Source organism: Dendrobates tinctorius, unplaced genomic scaffold (assembly GCF_039654945.1).
Source record: "Dendrobates tinctorius isolate UK_male_01 unplaced genomic scaffold, ASM3965494v1 ptg000065l, whole genome shotgun sequence".
In the NCBI taxonomy this organism is placed as follows: Eukaryota; Metazoa; Chordata; class Amphibia; order Anura; family Dendrobatidae; genus Dendrobates; species Dendrobates tinctorius.
Genome location: NW_027361733.1, coordinates 36322350 through 36344238, shown reverse-complemented (window position 1 = coordinate 36344238; position 21889 = coordinate 36322350). Strand labels below are relative to the sequence as shown.

At 44.3% G+C, this 21889-nt stretch overlaps 1 protein-coding gene across 1 annotated transcript in view; it reads right to left on the bottom strand.

Annotated features, from left to right (window-relative positions):
• The window catches only part of LAMA5 (laminin subunit alpha 5), a 168601-nt gene that overhangs the window by 6265 nt on the left and 140447 nt on the right, over positions 1-21889 (bottom strand). The window contains exons 45-68 of the mRNA XM_073580945.1: positions 20407-20621; positions 19801-19901; positions 19253-19433; positions 18935-19078; positions 17236-17387; positions 17043-17153; positions 16792-16903; positions 14629-14802; positions 12781-12977; positions 12576-12692; positions 12314-12468; positions 10028-10169; positions 9768-9870; positions 8924-9037; positions 7406-7585; positions 7052-7194; positions 6655-6840; positions 6229-6365; positions 4670-4823; positions 3822-3955; positions 1821-1980; positions 1276-1404; positions 1036-1190; positions 729-861 (exon numbers count right to left, since the gene is read on the bottom strand). Of these exons, the coding sequence (XP_073437046.1) occupies positions 729-861; positions 1036-1190; positions 1276-1404; positions 1821-1980; positions 3822-3955; positions 4670-4823; positions 6229-6365; positions 6655-6840; positions 7052-7194; positions 7406-7585; positions 8924-9037; positions 9768-9870; positions 10028-10169; positions 12314-12468; positions 12576-12692; positions 12781-12977; positions 14629-14802; positions 16792-16903; positions 17043-17153; positions 17236-17387; positions 18935-19078; positions 19253-19433; positions 19801-19901; positions 20407-20621 (3529 nt within the window). The remainder of the gene's footprint in view (positions 1-728; positions 862-1035; positions 1191-1275; positions 1405-1820; positions 1981-3821; positions 3956-4669; positions 4824-6228; positions 6366-6654; positions 6841-7051; positions 7195-7405; positions 7586-8923; positions 9038-9767; positions 9871-10027; positions 10170-12313; positions 12469-12575; positions 12693-12780; positions 12978-14628; positions 14803-16791; positions 16904-17042; positions 17154-17235; positions 17388-18934; positions 19079-19252; positions 19434-19800; positions 19902-20406; positions 20622-21889) is intronic.

Below are 21889 nucleotides of genomic sequence, written 5' to 3'. Positions count from 1 at the left end.
AGTGGTGTAGAAACCTCCAGAATTGGTCCCTCGAGCAGTGGAAACATGTAATATTCTCAGACGAATCATCGTTTACCCTATTTCTGACCTCCGGCCAAGTGTACGTTTGGAGACAGCCGAAAGAAGCATTCCATCCAGACTGCCTTCTCCCAACTGTAAAACATGGCGGAGGTTCTGTGATGATCTGGGGTGCTATTTCGTGGAGATCCGCCGGCCAATGATATCCCTTCATGGAAGAATTAACAGCCGAGATTATTTAGGCATTTTGGGCGACCAAGTGCATCCTATGGTTCAAGCACTGTTCCCGGAGGGAACGCCATCTTTCAGGATGATAATGCACCAATTCATACAGCTAGAATCATTAAAGCATGGCACGAGGAACATTCTAATGAAGTTGAGCATCTCATCTGGCCCCCACAATCCCCAGATCTCAACATTATTGAGCATTTATGGTCGATTTTAAAGATTCAAGTTAGACGTCGATTTCAGCTGCCATCGTCGCTCAAAGAACTGGAGGATGTTTTAACTGAAGAATGGGCTAAAATTCCTTTGGAAACAATTCACACCTTGTATGAATCCATACCTCGGAGAATTGAGCCTGTAATCGCCACAAAAGGTGGACCTATACCATATTAAACTAACTTTTGTTGATGTTTCCAGGTGTTTCCATTATTTTGTCCAACCCCTGTACATGTCTGTCATAGGGTATGAAGTCCTAAGGCACTCACCAGGAGGTCCGAGGTGCAGCCATAACTCACTCCTGTCGTGTTCATCCTCTTCAAGTCCACGTATCTCCCTAAAGCCTTGAGCCCCTTCATACAACCTCTGATGGAGCCTCCACTGGGGAAAGTTTCCTTCAGGCTGGGAACAATGGAGAAGACATTAACTTTACAGGATTGGGGGATTTGGATGAAGCACAATAGTGTTGACCCTCAAGTCTGCAGACTTTTCAGGAATTTTCTGTTTGCTATTCTATGCAATGACGACTGTTAGGGGGCACTGTGGAGGCAAAAAAGTTCTAGAGGATGAACTCACCCCTCTGGAAGTTTATCGGTTGGAAGACCCCCAAGGTAGAAGAATCGTGACGACTCCAGGCTACCACCATCATATTCCACACTAAATACATTCAACCTTTCGAATCGCACAAATATCCTTTTCTTCCCACCGATCACGGCGACTATGACCTGGATCTAAGGAAGAACATAGACAGAAGCATTAGAAAAAAGTATGGTAGCCCTTGCCACACAAACCACTGAGGGTAGAGTTTGCTGTTACCGCTTTAGAGGTGGAGGTGCTGACAAACAGCGGGGAGGATTCTATCGGCTTCGCCCTCTCGGTCCCACTTCCGATATTGTAATACAGGGTGAGCTGACCTTCCTGGGCCGCCAAACACACAAACTGGTCCTGTAAGAGGAGAAGGTGACATTGGTGTTTGCCGTAATAGTTCACAGGTTCAGGTTTTTTGTAAGATAAGTTCATCGTGCATTTTTCTAAGAATCCTCAGCAAAAATGATAGGCCTAGACTTGTGCCGATGGATCCCTACTTGGGTTAGCCCAGTTGTTCCTCGCTCATACACTAAGATATGCATGCATTAACAGATGTATTTCCAATGTATTTAGGCATTTGGCAGCAGCTCTGTCATAGCCCAGCCGAACATTGCTATGTATGAGGGACTAAGGGGAAAGAGCTAATGGAAGACAGCCATATTATGTGTATGGGGGACTTTATTGTCTGAAACTCAAGATCAGAGTCAATGTATTCAGAAAGTGACAGATGGACTGTGTTGTGGAGGACTCCGAATGTCAGACCAGATATTTACCTCTCCTCCAAGAAAGAAGATTATTCCATTGTAAGATACCAATCGGACATCCATCTCAAACCTCTTGACTCCAGGAAGTGACTCCAGCTTAACCTCAGCATACCCTGACCCATCAAAGTAAGATCCATCAGTGAGCCAAGGATCTCCTGTAGACTTGGACCTACAAATAAAACATGTCACGTAAGTGAGCGTCACCCAAGGGGAGAGCACAAGGAAAAAAATGTTGCAGGGATTCTGTGCAAAACTTCTACAGTGTGTTACACACAGTGCAGGGGGGCAGAGTGTGACACAGGTTCTCTTTTTGGTTGTCTCTGATCCCCTGGGTCATCCTCCACCATTTCATGTCATGCTCTATACATAACATGGAGTATCAGTTTTGCATTGATTGTTCATTTCAAGGTGAAAATAATCCACAAAAGATCTGGATACTGCACCCTAAAATTTTATCAAATTAAATTCACCAAATTCACTATCCAGACTGTATACCATATTAAAGATCTCTTAAACCTGATGAAACAGGTGTACTTTCTTTAAAAATCCATGTCACAATGGATGTTAAATCCTCTAATTAAAATTAATATTTTAATGCTAGACTCATCAATTGTTCATTTTAATATTAGGCAGGAAAACTTTCACAAAGAATTATACAACCATTGTGATACAGATTTTTAAAGTAAGGGCACCAGTCCCATCAGTTCTAAGAGTTCAATATAAGGACGACCTGTCACTTTGCAGACAGCAAGTAGCATTAACTGGTGAGCACAGGTCGGACACCAGGACTGTGTTGGCGACTTCATTCATCGGTGGAAACGGGTCGGGCATTGTACTACTAATGCCAGGCTGCCAGACTGGTTTCAGTCTTGGAAGATGTAACCGTTGCAGTCCTGGAGCCTAACCTGGTGTCACCACTCAATGCTACTTACAATGTGTGGAGCTCAGCTGCCGGGGATAATTTGACTGCTGCGCTCTGAACACCAAGTAGGGGTGACAGAAGGAGATCGTAGCTAAGCGCACAGCGCTGGGCTACAAGAATAATGGTGCCAAGCTCCACCCACAGCTGCGAATCGTGCAGTACAGGGAGCGTGCACACATTGCACAGCTAATGCCACCTTAGCATACGAGATCGGGTCAGAAACTGATCCTGCTCTCCTATGGCCTGTGTATGAGTTGTGCTGCGACAGATTGCACAGAAGCAAATATAAGTGGTAGCCTCTAGTGGCTAAGGAAAAAAATAATAATAAAAAAGATATCTTACACCAGTTTCTTTAATACTGTTATACATGATCCTATAATTGTGAGAGATCCTCTTTAAAAGGGTTTTTTCGTTTCTAAAATGCGAGGATTCGCCGGTGATGTATACATTATGCATACTCCTGGCCAGAGCCTGACTAGTGGGTGCAGCCTTGCTCCATACACTTGTGTGTAGTGAGGCTGCTGGACAGCTGTGACACTAGACGGGCGGCAGCCTCACTCAATTCATAAGTCTGTAGTCACACAGACTGACTGTAGACTTAAGGCCCCGTTACACATAACGATGTCCCAGCGATCCCACCAACGATCCGACATGGATGGGATCGCTGGGACATCGTTAGACAGCCCCTCCAGCGATCAGGTCCAGCGAGCAAGCTGCTTTCTAATGTAAACATTGGGTATCTAAGAGCCGCGCTGCTCCTGGATACCCGATGTTTACATTAGAAACCAGCGTCACTGGTCTCTCGCTGCCACATGCAGCGATGCATGCTGGCCAGCTGGAGACCAGCGATGAAAAAATGGCCCAGGCCGATCGAGCACGCTCAGCGATACCCGGCAGGGGGGCCGGTCGCTGATCCCCGTCACACACAGCGATCTCGCTGGCGAGATCGCTGTGGCGTCGCGAAATCGCTGTGTGTGACGGGGCCAGACAAACCAGACAAGGCTAGATTAAGCAGAAAATGATAAGATAGATAACCCTGCAGTCTGAGACATAGATGTGAACAAGAACGTAGTGGTTGTGACTGGTACCTGGGACAAGGCTTGTCCTTCATTGTGTCTAGTTGGAAGGTTTTCTCAAAGTCATACAGGCTGATGGGCTTCTCATTCAGAGTGTCCAGCTCTATGCAACCCTTGAAATTGGGATGGTTCAGTGCTGAAGGCGGCTGGAGGCAAAAGACAGAAAAGGAAATATCTAATTAATGATAACAAAGATAGATCGATACATAGATAATAAATAGATAGATAATAGATAGGGATAGATACATAGAGAGTGATATGAGACAGCTAGATAGAAAGATAATAGAGAGATAAATAATCAGAAAAAAAACAGGCAGCACTACAAAAATTAAAATTAAAAACTGTGGCTTTACTGATCCATTAGCAGCAGTTGCTGCTAATGGATCAGTAAAGCCACGGTTTTTCATTTCAATTTTTGGAGTGCTGCCTGTTTTTTTTCTGATTCTGTATTTTGGAGGTTTGGACATCACCTTAACAGGTTTTATTGCACCCGGCTCCTTTCAGTAGTCATGCCAAATTTTCTTTAATTATTCTAGATAGATAGATAGATATGGGATAGATAGATAGATAGATATGGGATAGAGAGAGAGAGCGAGATAGATATGGGATAGATAGATAGATAGATAGATAGATAGATAGATATGGGATAGATAGATAAATAAATATGGGATAGATAGATAGATATGGGATAGAGAGAGATAGATATGGGATAGATAGATATGGGATAGATAGATAGAGAGATAGATATGGGATAGATAGATAGATAGATAGATAGATAGATAGATAGATAGATAGATAGATAGATATGGGATAGACAGATATGAGATAGATGACATATGGTGATAATGGGACAGATTTACCTTGAATTCTGAAGGATACCCTCCTACATAGAACACGACTCTCCGGGGGTCCAGATTGAGAAGACCCTGCTCGCCACTGGCTGTACTGTCTCCTTTGATCTCATGTAAGCTATCCTTAGTTACAAAGATGGACATCTGGGCATACTGCAGGATCCTGTTAGGGAAGAAGGAGGCAAGATGAAGATGGAAGATAAGCTGTTCTCCATACCAATATGTGACACGAATCCTCCAGGAGCCACAGAGGAGTCTCCTTTCCTCCAAGAAACCTTATCTAAGGCTGGTTTCACACTAGCGTTTTTAGCGCTGCGCTTCGTGCGCGTCCATGCGCATGCGTCCTGCGCCCCTATCTTTAACATGGGGGCTCATGGTCTAGCGTATGCACGGTCTAGCGTACGCACACCTGCGTTTAAAATCGCAGGTGTTTTAAGAGTTAACATGGCTAGAAACTGGTAAAAACGCATGCGCATAAAAAAAGCAAACGCCTACAAACCGCTTGATGCGTTTTTTGTATGCGATTCTATTGCGCACGAAGCGCAGTGCTAAAAAACACTAGTGTGAAACTAGCCTGACACTGTGGAGAACATATTCTATCAGTATTACAGAAAACATCCATTTTCCAGTTCATTAGTTGGTGAAAATCCCAAATTACAGAGACATCTATCAGATTTTCTTTTTTTTCTACTTGATTAAACTGTAAGATACTGCTATCGATCGGTCACCTAGACCTATAGGTGTCATGTAGATGGGCTTACCTGCTTCTTGGCGTTTCCTAAAGATCACATTAAAGTCTCCAATGCAGGATTAACAGATTTTTATATCAATAGTTAAAAGTGTTGTCCACTGAAGAGAAGTTATCATCTATCCACCAGAGAGTCGATGATTTATTGATCGTGGGATTCCGAGAGCTGGGAACCGCAGCGATCCCAGTGATAATGGAGTGGCAGTGCACATGCTTGACCTCCGCTCCATTCACTCTCTATGAGGCTACCAAAGCGCTGCACTTGTCTTTTTCTGACAGTACCATATAGAATGAATGGAGTTGCAAATGGGCACACTGCTGCTCCATTTTAAAGGGGATAAAAATGCTCCATTTTGCCAGTGTGGATTCAAGCGGTCAATCCCCATCAATCAAAAAATGATCACTTAAGCCCCTTTTACATTTAGCGATGCACCAGCGATCCGACCCGATCAGGATCGCTGGTGCATCGCTAAATGATCGCTAGTGAGCTGTCACGCAGGCAGACCTCACAGCGATGCAGCAGCGACGCAGCGCACGATACTCACCTTTCACACACAGCGAACCTGACATCCTCCCGCCCGCCTCCACGCGTCGCTCGTCGGCGCCAGCAGGAAGCGCCCGACGAGAAATGGAGCCGGACATTCTCGCGCGATCAGCGATGGAGCCGGTTGGAGGTAAGTATCAGACATAGCGATATCGCTATAACATCACAAAATCGGTGACGTTATAGCGATATCGTTAGCGATATCGCTATGTGTAAAACCCCCTTTATCCAGTGATTACTTATCTTTACTGGACAACTCCTGTAGCTTTTGCTCACCTCTCAATGACGACTGTGACAAATTGCTCCTTGATATCTTCATTAGCAGACAGGTACGTTGGTTCCTGCTCCCCGAGACGATAGATGCACTGCAGTCTGTTGCCTCTCAAGACCAATCCGAGGTAGTCACCCTTACCCTGTGCAACAAACCCGAAGTGGTTACCTTCATTAAAAGGGGAAGAAACCAAGCCAGCAGCAACCAGCAGATTGTAATCCGGCATTAGGACGCTGCAGTCCACACAGCAGAGCAGGTAACACATACATTTATCATGTGTAGTGATGGGATGAGGATTATGTGACTTCCTTATGGACAAGCCCATTAAGAACCTTATAGATAAATCTGTACCTCTCCTGCTCTGCTATGGTTCTCAACCCTAAACATAATTAACATTAAAGCGCCGGTCATTTATATTATGCCATCCTTACGTCCTTGTGTCCGAGGAACATCACGAAACGTGATGGCTCATCTTCCGCTTGCCGCTTCTTCTTATTCTGTGGGTTGGGGTTCTGGATGTGTAATTTGAGGTAGGTATGAGCTGCCAGATCAGGCAGATTACTCGGGGTACGTAGTTGTACCCCAGAAAAGCCATTAAACTTCACCGGGACTCTGACCTAGAAATGAAAAAAGAGGATGAGAATAATGATCACCTGAAATGTTCCATATATACCCCAGGTTATCAATTTCCGATACTCAGATATAGGAGAACGCCGCCCTTTATATTTCACTGTGACATATCAGAATCACTCTTTGGGGTGGAACAATTTAGACCGTAGGATTCTGGAGTGGTCATTGTTTCTTAGCGCACATATTTACTCTGCTCACCTTACTGGCAGCATCCCGGGCCTGTGAGATCAGTTGTCGGACACGCTGGATGCTGTCTGAGATGCTGTTGTTCTGTCCCTGCTGGTCTTCCAGTTTATTCAGCTTGTCCAGGAGCAGGGGAATGGTGTTTTCTAGGTTGGACACTTAAAGAGACAGAGAGCAATTTCAGGCAATTATTTGCAGGTTGTACTACATCACATGCCTATCAAGACCACCTGATATAAGGGCATCTGGCACCTGGGACCTAGCCTAAAGTTTGACGCTAGTGGAGAGTTTATGGTGTTTTGCTCATTTAAACTGTGATATGAAATTATTTGCTGTATAATGACCCACGTGCCCCAGTGTTGGACTCACCAGTGGTCTTGGCATCATCTACAGCCTTGCTCACATCTTCATTCTTCATGTTTCCATATTTATCCTTCCAGACATCTAGGTTCTTCTTGATATCGGCCAGCGTGCTTTGCACCCTGGTAGCCGTGTTATTGGCTTCTGCAGCTTTAGCTTTGGCTTTCGCTATTTGATCAGTAACATTATCTGGAAGACATTAAAAAAAAACTCTCAATATGCAATGAAGGCCTTCATCAAAAGGTACACCACTAATTCTGGTTGTGACACAATATATATTTTAGACCCTGGTGCCAAGTTCCATTACTGCAATTACGTATGAATTTAATATAACCTGTGACGGAGGCTCAAGGCGCACATGTGGACAGAACCTTAAAGAGAACCTGGCATCACCGAAAATGTTATTTACCTGCAGGTATAGGTTATCAGCAGGAATTAAGCAGTATAAATGCTGCCCGGCCGCTTTACTGAAAAAGCGGCTACCAGTAGAAAATTAACTTATTTCATCGTGGGAGCTGCTGGCTTTCAGTCATAGGGTGTGGTCGAAACTTTGATTGACAGCCAACTCTGCAACGCATCTGTGCAGAGTGAGATGTCAATCATAGTGCCAACGTGTGCTTATAGGCTCCATTCACAGTACAGTGAACAGTGCTGTGAGAATGACTAAAGGTACTGTCACACTTAGCGATGTACCAGCGATCCCGACCAGCGATATGACGCGGTCAGGATCGCTGGTACATCGCTAAGTGGTCGCTAGTGAGCTGCCACACAGGCAGATCTCACCAGCGACATCGCAGGGGTCGGGGGTTGCTACTTACCTGTCACACTAGGCGATCCTGCGTCCTCCCGCCCGGCTCCACGCTCGTCGCTCGTCTCTCCACAGGAAGCGCCGCAGGAAGCTGACGACGAGAAACAGTCCTGGACGTTCTCGTGCGATCAGCGATAACCAGCAGCGGAGCGGTCGGAGGTAAGTATCAGACATAGCGATATCGCTAGCAATATCGCTATAACGTCACAAGTTTAGCGATATTGCTAGCGATATCGCTTAGTGTGACAGGCCCTTAAGTGCTCCGGGCACACCCTATGACTGAAAGCCGGCAGCTCCCAAGATGAAATAAGTTCATTTTCTCCCGGTAGCTGCACTTTCAGTAAGGGCCAAGCAGCATTGTAAGGTTACATTCCCACAATGAGCTTTTGCTGAGTTGTTTTACGCTGCATATTTTTGGAAAAATACAAGTAATCTAGTTTACTTAATGGGGACGAAATGGTGCAGAAAATCTGCAACATCAAAAGCTCATAGGGGGTACACTGCTTAACACTATTTATCTGCAGAAAATCCCCATATCAGCAGGTAAATTGCGTTTTGCAAGGTGACAGGTTCCCTTTAATCTACACAAGATCAGCATGGTAGATGTCGGAGCCCAGGAAGGTGGCATGTGAAGTTTATTCTGCGCTCTTCTTCTGTCCAGTCACTCTTTGGCTAGAGATACCTGGTTGCAATGTAAAAGATTCAATGTAAACGATTACCTCGGGTCATGCCGATTTTGTCCATGACAGATCTCAGCTCGGATTCAAGTTTTTCTTTTTTTGTTTTGCTGCCCTGAAGTTTCTTCTTTGCTTCCTGCAGTTTCTTCAGGACATCTGTAGAAATAGGAGGTCAACAAGACTCTGAATGACACAATCCGCTAAAACAAATCATTTAAAATGCCCACTATGTGTGAAATTGGCACCGATCCAACTTAAACCCATTATCACCAGCTCTACGAGCAGCAGAAAAATTACTTCTTTTGAAAGTGGCAGACATCACCCCGTGGATCCTGCCGCTGAGTAAAATAACAGCGTGGTGTCTGAGGCAGCGTTAAAGGAAATGCTCCTACAGGTCTAATAATGCTGAAAGAAAACCTATAGGTGGTGCTGAATTAAGCTTTCTGCTCTGGGGTAAAATGGGGTAATGTACTAAAAGCTCTGGTGTCTTATACATGAGCAGATTATGTAAATGACAGTAATGTCACAAAAGCAGAGTTCCACATGTAGCAGAGGTGTAAAGGTTACAATCATACCCAGGCCCTGGTATCTAAAGCAATGTAGAAGATGCTTAGTGCCTTGCACGTCATGATAACAGCCCAGTAATGCAGGTACGATGGACATAGACGATGCCAGGTCAAAGCTCATTGTACTTCATAGGCTATGGCCAGGAAGGGTTATGTCTGATACAAAAAAGTAAGGGACTTATCAAAAGGTTGCCTTGTTGTGGCTGGTGGGCACACATGAATTGGCCAATTTGTGTGCTAAGTACCTCTGTTTCATAAGTATAGTCTATATAGCAATAATGCAGTTCATATTTTATACACTCAACGTTTTCTGAACTCACCCCCATTCAGTTCATTTTGGGCAGTTTTGGCACTGTTCTCCAATTTGGAGCTGTTTTCCTTCAATTCTTTCCCTTTCTTCCCCAGCTCCTCTGATAGGATGTTCTGTTGAGACATCGGACAGTCAGCACTGATACTGATAGCATTTCGTTGTTGTATAATCGCCCCCACATTCGAGGGGGCGCTATTCAATATTGCTTACTTCCTACTACACAACTTCTAACCTTTGCTGCAGAGTCTCTTATAGAAGGATAGAACCCACCTTATGTGTGTCTCCTGCCACCCGGTGGGCATCCTTTGCAGCTTTATCTGCCTGCTTTATGGCCTCAATAATGCTGGAGTAAGCATTGGAGGCATTTATGGCTTTCTGGATGAACTCGTCTTGATTGGAGTCTCCAATGGCACTGAACAAGAATGTAAAATTGTGAATAACGCTTCACACATAAGTCATAATAATGAAACTACACTCATCAAAGTGACCAATGACCTTCTGATAGCAAAACGTAATGGTCACCACTCTCTGCTCATTCTTCTTGACCTATCTGCAGCTTTCGACACTATTGACCACCATCTCCTACTCTCTAGGCTCCAGTCACTAGGCATTAAGGACACTGCACTCTCCTGGTTCTCTTCCTATCTCTCTGACCGCTCCTTCAGTGTCTTGTTCTCTGGCTCCACGTCATCTCCTCTTCCTCTCGCTGTCGGGGTACCTCAGGGCTCAGTCCTTGCCCCCCCTTCTCTTCTCTATCTACATGGCCCCAATTGGACAGACCATCAGCAGATTTGGCTTTCAGTATAATCTTTATGCTGATGACACACAACTATATACGTCATTCCCCGACCTTATCCCCGCTGTACTACAGAACGCCAGTGACTGTCTGTCCGCAGTCTCCAACATCATGTCTGCTCTCTATCTAAAACTCAACCTCTCCAAAACTGAGCTTCTTCTGCTCCCGCCGTCTACTAACCTCCCTAAATCTGACATTTCCCTCTCCGTGGGTGGCACTATAATAACACCCCGGCAGCAAGCGCGCTGTCTGGGTGTTATGACACCAATCTCTTCTTCATATCCCATATACAATCTCTTGCCACTTACACCTAAAGAACATCTCTAGAATCCGCCCTTTTCTCACTATGGAAACAACAAAAACCCTCACTGTAGCATTGATCCACTCCCGCCTGGATTACTGCAACGCTCTATTAATTGGCCTCCCCGTTACTCGACTATCCCCTCTCCAGTCCATACTTAATGCAGCGGCCAGGGTCGTCCATCTGGCTAATCGGTACTCGGACGTGTCCGCTCTTCGTCAGTCATTACACTGGCTGCCCATTCATTATAGGATCTAATTCAAAGTATTTGTTCTCACCCACAAAGCTCTCCACAGTGCAGCACCCCCCTACATCTCCTCCCTCATTCTGTCTATCGCCTAACCAACCGCTGCGCTCTGAAAATGACTTTCGACTAACCTCTGCACTAACCCGTACCTCCCACTCCCGACTCCAAGTCTTCTCCCGAGCTGCGCCAATCCTCTGGAATGCTCTACCCCAAGAAATTAGGACTATCCACAATTTGCATAGTTTCAGGCGCTCCCTCAAAACACATTTGTTCAGAGCGGCCTATCACGTTCACTAATCAAAATCATTCTATGTGCAAGGGCCCCGTCACACATAGCGACTCACCAGCGATCCCAACAACGATATCAACTTGTCAGGATCGCTGGTGAGTCGCTACATGATCGCTGGTGAGCTGTCAAACAGACAGCTTCACCAGCGATCAGCACCAGTGACGCCGAGCGCCCGGCGTCGCTGTGTACGTTACTTATCAGCACGCTGATGCAGGGAGCTGGTAACTAAGGTATACATCGGGTTTCTAAGCAGCGCGCGTCACTTAGAAACCCGATGTGTACCTTGGTTACCAGCTCCCTGCATCAGCGCGCTGGTAACTAAGGTACACATCAGGTTTCTAAGTGACGTGCACTGCTTAGATACCCAACATTTACCCTAGATACCAGCGCGCTGATCGCTGGTCTCCCGCCTGTCACATGCAGCGATGCGTGCTGGCCAGCGAGAGACCAGCAATCAAAAAAATGTCCTTGCTATTCCAGGACGAGCAGCGATAACCGGCAGGGGGGCCGGTCACTGGTCAGTGTCACACACAGCGATCTCGCTAGTGAGATCGCTGTTGCGTAACAAAAATTGTTACTCAGCAGCAATCTCGCTAGCGAGATCGCTATGTGTGACGGGGGCTTAAGTGTGCATGAGTAGCCAATTCACTATCTCCATCCATCCCTCACTCCCTCAAGATGGCTGGACCATCATTGTAAATACATCATTGTAAATACACACCTGTACTTTGTATCTCCCCCACCTCATTGTAGATTGTAAGCTCTCACGAGCAGGGTCGTCTTATTTTGCTTTAATTATTGTATTGTTAACGTTGTTACTTATGACTTGTGTTTTGAAACTGTTAAACTGTAATGCGCTGTGGAATATGTTGGCGCTATATAAAGATTATTATTATTATAGCCAGTCTAAAAGATAGTCTCACTTGGCCAAGTTCTTTGCTACTTGACTGAGGAGTTTTGCATGTTCCTCGGCCTGCTCCACAATGGACAGCTTGCTGCTTGCTGGTGAGAACTTCTTCACCTTGTCCATAATAGGGCCCCTGGCTCCATCCAGTCCAGCTGCCAACTTCTCATATTCCTGAATACATCATAAATCAATGATGTGAATATTCCCGGGTGACCTGTGACCAGGTGCTGTCACCTACAAGCCCCATGTACTGTTATTGTTTAGGTGCCCCATCTTACCTCTTTCATGTCATCTATCATTTGCCAGATATCTGAGACCTGGGCCAAAGCGTCTTCTCCCATCTTGATGGCTCCCACCAGCTCTTTGTGTTGTGCCTTCAAGTCGCTGACCTTAATCTGTGACAATAAAGTGATAAGTCATAGCATATGAAGGATCACAAGCTCAAGTGATATTTCTACCCATTATCAGGGGATTTGTCTTTACCTTATTCTCCTCCAGGTTGTTGTAGTTCAGGCTGTTGAGACCCTCGGTCTCTATGATTTTGTTCACTGCCTCATTCATGGCATCCCGTAAATCCATCACCTCAGCGCTGTAGATTTCCAGTTTCTTCTTGATCTCATTCAGGAGATCCTGGTTGGCTTTCAGACTAGAGAACAGCTCAGCTTTTATCCGATCCAGCACTAAGAAGAGTCAACATTACGTAAATATACAGTTGTGGCCAAAAGTATTGACACCCCTGCAATTCTGTCAGATAATACTCAGTTTCTTCCTGAAAATGACTGCAAACACAAATTCTTTGGTATTATTATCTTCATTTAATTTGTCTTAAGTGAAAAAACACAAAAAGAATTGTCCTAAAGCCAAATTGGATATAATTCCATACCAAACATAAAAAAGAGGGTGGACAAAAGTATTGGCACTGTTCGAAAAATCATGTGATGCTTCTCTAATTTGTGTAATTAACAGCACCTGTAACTTACCTGTGGCACCTAACAGGTGTTGGCAATAACTAAATCACACTTGCAGGCAGTTGACATGGATTAAAGTTGACTCAACCTCTGTCCTGTGTCTTTGTGTGTACCACATTGAGCATGGAGAAAAGAAAGAAGACCAAAGAACTGTCTGAGGACTTGAGAAACCAAATTGTGAGGAAGCATGAGCAATCTCAAGGCTACAAGTCCATCTCCAAAGACCTGAATGTTCCTGTGTCTACCGTGCGCAGTGTCATCAAGAAGTTTAAAGCCCATGGCACTGTGGCTTACCTCGACTAACATCCAAACAAGTTCAAGCTGCCCTGCAGTCCGAGGGTACAACAGTGTCAACCCGTACTATCCGTCGGCGTCTGAATGAAAAGGGACTGTATGGTAGGAGACCCAGGAAGACCCCGCTTCTTACCCCGAGACATAAATAAGCCAGGCTGGAGTTTGCCAAAACTTACCTGAAAAAGCCTAAAACGTTTTGGAAGAATGTTCTCTGGTCAGATGAGACAAAAGTAGAGCTTTTTGGGCAAAGGCATCAACATAGAGTTTACAGGAGAAAAAAAAAAGAGGCATTCAAAGAAAAGAACACGGTCCCTACAGTCAAACATGGCGGAGGTTCCCTGATGTTTTAGGGTTGCTTTGCTGCCTCTGACACTGGATTGCTTTACCGTGTGCATGGCATTATGAAGTCAGAATTCTACCAATACATTTTGCAGCATAATGTAGGGCCCAGTGTGAGAAAGCTGGGTCTCCCTCATGGTCATGGATCTTCCAGCAGGACAATGACCCAAAACACACTTCAAAAAGCACTAGAAAATGGTTTGAAAGAAAGCACTGGAGACTTCTAAGGTGGCCAGCAATGAGTCCAGACCTGAATCCCATAGAACACCTGTGGAGAGATCTAAAAATGGCAGTTTGGACAAGGCACCCTTCAAATATCAGGGACCTGGAGCAGTTTGCCAAAGAAGAATGGTCTAAAATTCCAGCAGAGCATTGTAAGAAACTCATTGATGGTTACCGGAAGCAGTTAGTCGCAGTTATTTTGGCTAAAGGTTGTGCAACGTTTTGTGTGAAATGATCAATGTTTTGCTTCATTCTCTTTTGTGTTTTTTCATTTAAGACAAATTAAATGAAGATAATAATACCAAAGAATTTGTGATTGCAATCATTTTCAGGAAGAAACTGAGTTTTATCTGACAGAATTGCAGGGGTGTCAATACTTTTGGCCACAACTGTATTCAGCGATCACCATCAGATGACGGTCCTTGGAGGAAATGGTACTAATAGCAAATCCTCCCCATACCTAAAAGAAGCACGGAGGGGGACTAGCTCCAGCATATGATCTACTTACATTTTTTTCCTTCGTTATACTCTTTCTGAGCCAGGTCTTTGGCATATCTGAAGTCCTTTTCCCGCACCTCTTTTAACATTTTCTCCACCTCAGTCATGATTTGTCGGAACTCCTCGGTGGATGTGACGTTACTGGTGTTAGAAGTGGCAATCTTGTTCAGCTGATTGACAAGTCCTAATAAACAGAGATTATGGTCCTAAAATGGATACAACAATCTGGAAGGCGTTTAGTGAAGCCATTTTCATGCACCGTATTAGTGATGTCCTCTGTCCAGAATCCTTATGTCTTGTCCAGAGTGGAGAAAGGTTACAAATAGCGGCTCAGACTCCACAGGTCCTCCTGACCTGCCCGGCATCACACAGACAACACTTAGATGTGAATGTGCACAGTGCAATTCTTAAATTCCCCAGTGGAGAAGCTACAGGGAAAACTTACTGCCAGGTTCCCCACAGATTACAGCTGACGCACCGCTATTATCAAGAGAACCTTCAGGCTATGTGCCCATGCTAGCGTTTTTAAACGCTCAGGAAACGGATCCCCTTTCCCAGAAAACGCGCGCCCTTTTTCCGCGCGATTCTTGCGCGTTTTTGGCAAAAAAAGGCTGACGCCGTCCAGGGGTGTATACTGCAGAGGAGGAGCCAAAGTTAATCTTTTTCAGATTATGCATAGTGTCGCCTCCTAGTGGACAGCAGCATAACACCCAAGGTTCTGTGTCCCCCAATTAGGCGACAGAGTAAATCCGCGCGTTTTTGACACGTTTTTTTGACACGAGTTTTCTGGGAACATTGGGGGAAGGCTAAAAACGCTCAGCTATGTGGGAATTAATGAGCATGCTGCGTTTTTAGCCGCTAAGCAATTCCTGAGCGGTTAAAAACGCATGCATTGGCACAAAAAGCCAAAATTGCATGCTAATTAATTTGAAGCATCTTGTAAGCGTTTCTGCAGCGTCTGAGCCGCCACAAACGCTGCGGAAACGATTACAAAAACGCTACGTGGGCACACAGCCTCAAAAAGGAGGAACCCTAGAACATAACTGCATAAAGACTAACTGTTTTGGTCTGGCCTTTGGGGTGTGTGGCCTATGTCAGTACACAGGGTGCATCAGCTGCCCCTGCTGAAGAGGGCACCTCAGATGGCCTTGTGACTAACACTATTTTTTTATAATTGGTATTTGAGCACTGTATGATGGTATCTGAGCACCATATGATGGTATCTGAGCACTGTATTATGGCATTTGAGCACTATGTGATGGTATTTGAGCACTGTATGATGGTATTTGATAAAGGTATGACGGTATTTGAGCACTATATGATGGTATTTGATAACAGTATGGTGGTATTTGAGCACTGTATGATGGTATTTGATAACAATATGGTGGTATTTGAGCACTGTATGATGGTATTTGATAACAGTATGGTGGTATTTGAGCACTATATGATGGTATTTGATAACAGTATGGTGGTATTTGAGCACTATATGATGGTATTTGAGCACCATATGAAGGTATCTGAGCACTGTATTATGGCATTTGAGTACTATATGATGGTATTTGAGCACTATGTGATGGTATTTGAGCACTGTATGATGGTATTTGATAAAGGTATGATGGTATTTGAGCACTATAAGATGGTATTTGAGCACTGTATCATGTCATTTGAGCACTGTATCATGGCATTTGATAACTGTGTGATGGTGTTTGGGCATTATAGGGTGGTGTTGGTACACTATATGGTGGAATTTGCCATTATAGGGTGGTATTGGAACACTATATGGTGGTATTCACTTCAGCTGACCATGGACATTGGATCAATGTCTGTGAATCTGAAGGATAAGACAGATTCATTTCTCATTTTGTTCTCAGGACAGATAAGACGCCACCAGGTGTCTGGCAGTGACGTAGTCCCTTCATTGTCACTAAGAAAATAAGTATGCTTGGCTAAGCCGAGCGTACATGTATCAGTACAATTTTCCTGTATGGACAACTATAATCACTAATTAGCTTATCCCACTAATTGCACAGTTGTTGGGTCACCATATTTGGGGGTATGTGTACAGAGTATGGCGGTACTCCACACATGGGAGTGTCCTGGTAGCAATCATAGGAATGATCACATGATGTGGTGAAACCATGGCTGCAAGGCACAGAATAAAATAAAATCTCACCCAGTGAAACATTGTATAGAGCCTGCACTTGGATCATGAGGTCTTTTGCTTTCTGACGGGTGTCTTTGGTCACTTTCTGTATATTTATTGCTGTTCTGTTAGTTGCATTCACCTGCATAAAGCAAAGATCACATGTGGTCCCATATGGGTCATAATCAGCCAGTAAGGTAAATACCTGGTAGCCACTCTCACATGTTTGTACATTGTTGCAGCACCCCCTTGTGGCAAGAAGTAGAAATTAACACACCCACCTTCTCCTGCAAAGCGTCAAAGTCTTGAGCAAGACTAAAACTATCATCTTCCAGATCGTCAGCTTTATCTTTTATACCATTAATGGAGCTCTGATATTGGAGCCACAGATCCTATAAAGAAGAAGGGAAAAAAAATTAATTGTTCGACTATCCAAACACTAATTACTCAGAGTAGAAAATATTTCAGCATTACCGTCAAGTTTGCAATGGAGACATTGAGGCCACTTAGACGAGTCCAGGCAATGGAACTAATACTCAAGTTGGTGAGTTGGTCCCTGATGCTGGGCATAAAGTCGGCCATACGTTGCAGGTCATCCAGCAGAGTCACCACACAGCTATCACAGGCTGTGGGAGGCAAAAAAAAACACTCAGGAGACATTTACAGATTCCTAAGCTCCAGCACAAACTAAAGGGACCTTAGCATACATTAAAAATGTGAAAACTGTTTTTTTTATATCTTAATTCTAGGTTGAGATATGATTGAATAAAGTTAAAGGTGCAAAGCCTGGGGCTGCACCACGAGAGACTGACATTTTCTGTTCTGGTTTGTCTCCAACACAGTGTTGCCTTGAAGATGGGCTCCAAACCTCCTGACACATTAATGGGCAAGCCAGAAAGGTAGTGGATCGTATTATGTTTGGTTATTTGAAAACATTGCACTTTCCAGTAGTGCAGACTCAGGCTTTGGGCCTGCATCTTGAAGTTATCATATCTCTAGATAGGAGCAAGATATTAAAAAAACAGTTTTTACATATCTAATACACATAAAAGGGCTTTTTTAGTGTTGTGGGTACAACCGTAACCAAGATGGTAGAACATAGAGAAATAATTGACACTGTATGGAGACTATGCCTACCAAAGAGATAGATCTGGTGGTCCCAGTTTGTAAGCTCTTGGAATCAGGCATAAAGATCAGTAAGATATGATATGGGCCTGTTGAGCCGGCCTTACAGATTAGATGGCTGTATGCCAAACGATGCCATTTCAGTTGGCTCTCCAAAACATAGCGTTCCTGTGATTGCTAAAAGAAAGCCGCGGACAGGTATCTCTTCTGGTGACATATCTCCGGGAGAACAAAGCGATCGTCAGTCCGAAATAAGACGATGTCAGATCCCCATATACCAGGTAACTCTTCCCCACAGGTGGATGTGGGATTCTTATCTCTTAGCCGTTACGGCTGACACATTATACCTTTTGGTCCTTGTCTCCCCTGAGGAATCATGAGATGAAATGCATCCGGAGTACCACCGGACATTTATTTGTGTGATCCCTGGAAGTCTTTCTGATGGGGTAATGTGTGGTTTCTTTGTGACGCCCCCCTCTCCAATAGGATCCACATTTGATCCCTTTGATAAAAGGATCCGATCTGGATTCAAACTGTGAGGACACCACCTGAATATGCGGTGAGATTGTTCCTATTTATTCTTATATTTTGTTTAGGCATATCATAAGGGTATACATATAATATAAGCCAAGATAATCTACTAAACCTTATCCTGACTATTGTTTGTCATGTATTTGTATATTTGTGTGTCTTTGTGTCATGTGTTTTTTCAGCCTGAGGACTTTTTACATAATCTAATTAAAGGTTATATTTTAATATCACATTCTACCTCGCTGACCTCCCTTTGCTAATTGATTGGTAGTACACATATTTACAGATCACCAACTTCCCCTACCACCAGTTGGTCGGCGCCCCCAAACATATTAAATCACAGGCCAAACCTGTTGATATCAGTCTAAAATGTATGGGGGGGGGGCTTTAGTGTGGATGCACAAAGACCCGAAAATAAGCATCATCCAATCCTATTGTCCCCAAATCCAGGACAAGCTCTCCGGGCTTCCCACACTGTATACAAAGCTCTCAAGGGTACAGAGCAGATAATACTCACACTCGCACTTCATCACTTCGGGCCCATGGCTGACAGGTACCTCATACGGGCGGCTACAGGTGTCACATTGCCGCCCGGACAGCCCATCGCTACATTTACACTCTCCAGTCCGTGGATCACAGGATCCCCCCTTACAATCACATTCTAAGGAAAGACAAACAAGATAGGGTCATGAATGGCAAAATACTATATCGAAATATCCCCAAAGCTGCAAAACCAAAACACCCAGCATGCTCAGTCAAATGCACACTGTCAGGGAAAGCTGGGAGTTGTAGTTTTGCATCAGCTGGAGACACATAATCTGTGAACAACACTTACTTGTGCAACCACGAGGACCAAAGCTCCAATATCCGGGGGCACACTGCTGGCAGCGGGGACCTGTTACGCCAGGGAGACAGTGACATTGACCAGTTTGGGAGTCACAGGTAGAACTGGTTGAGCCTTCACCACAGCTACATCTCTGACATCCTGAGCATCCATCAAATCCATAATAGCCCTCCTAAAATAGATAAATCAAGAGTTAGGAGGACTAGAAAAAGAAGACTACAAAAGGTTGCAACATCCACATTCACAATCCTGCAGGCTTCAGAGCTGAAATCTTAGTATTCCCTGGATGTTGATCACAAATCAAAAACTGTGCATATGATCTGCATTGTGGAAAGTATTAGCCAAACTCTCAGTGCCACAATGCATTAAAGGGGCTAAGAAATGGCTTGTTTCTGATGGCAAACTTCTTGACAGCAGACTTGTGAATGCAGCTCTGGAGTATAATACAACCTGCGATTTGGGATTGCTACAAGACAGGTAATGCAAGTTATAGGGCTTAATAGTGAACAGCTCCTGATGGCTTGTCTCCGGTTTATTACCTCACAGCGGTTACAGGTTGGTCCTGTCACTCCAGATCTGCACAAACATCTTCCATGTCTTGGGTCACATGTGTCCGTTCCACAAGGAGAACAATTACAACCTACAGAACAAAACATTTTATATTGAGACTCCTAGGACATAAAGGGTGTGTGCCGCTGTAGGTCCGCAGCAGTTTTTTTGCGGTGTACAGTACCATTATTCCCTATGGGAATAAAAAAACGCAGTGCAGATGGTGCAGATTTTTCCGTGTGGTTTTTCTGCGGATTTGAAACCGCAGAAAGAAATGACATGTCAATTCTTTCTGCGGATTCCGCTGCGGTTTGCCATCTCCTCCATTGAGATGAAAAACCGCAAGGCAAAACCGCAGAGCAATCCGCAGGTCTTTTGACCTGCAGATTTACTTGCAGATTTTACAAAATCCGCACGGTCAAATCCGCACTGGAATCCACAGCGTGTGCACGTACCCAAACACATTCCTAATGATGCGCCCGCTGTCCCAGGTGGATGGTTTGTTACAGTGTATCACTCCTGTGACTTGTGCCCAGAGGACGTAATAAGGAGGTTTACTATCTGATATGGGATAACGGTCATCATATAGTACTTACGGGTGCAGTTTTTAGCGCCTATGGCGTCCCCATAAAAGCCGGGAGCACACACCTCGCAGTGCGGCCCGGCGGTGTTGAACATACAGCCAGAACATGTCCCGAATAGAGGATCGCACTCATTGAACAGCATGTTGGAGTCTGTGTTCCCGTTACAATTGCAGGGCAAACAAGAGCTTCCGATGACCATAGGATTCCCGTAATAACCAGGAGCGCAGCTAGTAATGGAGGATAAACATCAAGAGGTTTGTTTCACTGGGACATGAAATTAAAACATACATATAAATACATTTATTTTTCTTGCTTTTATTAATCTTTATCTTGTTAGGACTTTCAGGATCTTTGCTGGCTGTCAGTGAATAGAACCATTCTTGTTTCCATCTGGAGGCTGAAAATCTCAGCTGTCAATGTGCTGCTCGCACAGATGGATGGTTTGCTACACTGTATCAGTGTCACGTCTCTAAGACCCCTTTCACATGTACCTCTTTCCGGTATGTGTGGCGTCCGTTTCCACATGTACCAGAGACACATATCCACACGTACCCATTATAACCTATGGTGATCTTCACATGTCCGTTTTTTCCCGGCTGCACGGATGACAAGGGCCAATACAATATGGGTCCGTGAAATACACGTACTGCACACGAATGGCATCCGTGTGCCGTCCGTCTCTAACATTGCAAAGTATAGGAGAAGCTTTGGAATTGAATTTTCTTCTTAAGCCATACTGGAAAAAAACGGATTGCACATAGATGGCTCACAGATCCAAAACACTGATAACACCGGTATCAGTTTTTATGGATGTGTGAAGGGGGCCTTAGGGTATGTTCACACTGGGTATTTTTGCTGTGTTTTTTATGCTAATTTTCAGCTACTTTTTCCATTACCAGCAAAGCCTATGAGATTTCAGAAATCTCATGCACACACATTGGTTTTTTGTGTGATAAGGATTTTGTGCTTTGCTGCTTTTTTTGGACATAGAGCATGTCACTTCTTTCAGCGTTTTTGCAGCGTTTTTCACCCTTCGACTTGAATGGGTATTGAAAAAACGCAGATATCATGTTTTGCAGCGTTTTTCTGCAGAAAAGTCATGGACATTAGCATGGACATTAGCATGGACAAAGAGACAAAAAACGCACAAAAAATGCACGTAAACCTGCGTTTTTAATGCAGCTTCTTTCTTGCCAAGAAGATCAGGTTTTGTGCAGAAAAAAAAAGCAGAAGAAAAAAAAAGCAGCAAAAACGCCCAGTGTGAACGTACCCTTATAATGAACCCACCAGCTGTGTAAGCAGCACAAGATAAGGACAAGCTTTTTGACAACATAGTGTTAAGAATGTTTCACTATCTAACAGCAAGCAGAGATGTTGAAAGTCGCAAAGTCTATTTGAAAGTCTAAAAACTTTTGATTTTACAATATTTAAGCTTCACTTACATTTTTAAAGACCAGACAAGCCCCTTCAGATCATCTATAGACAGTGGAAAGCT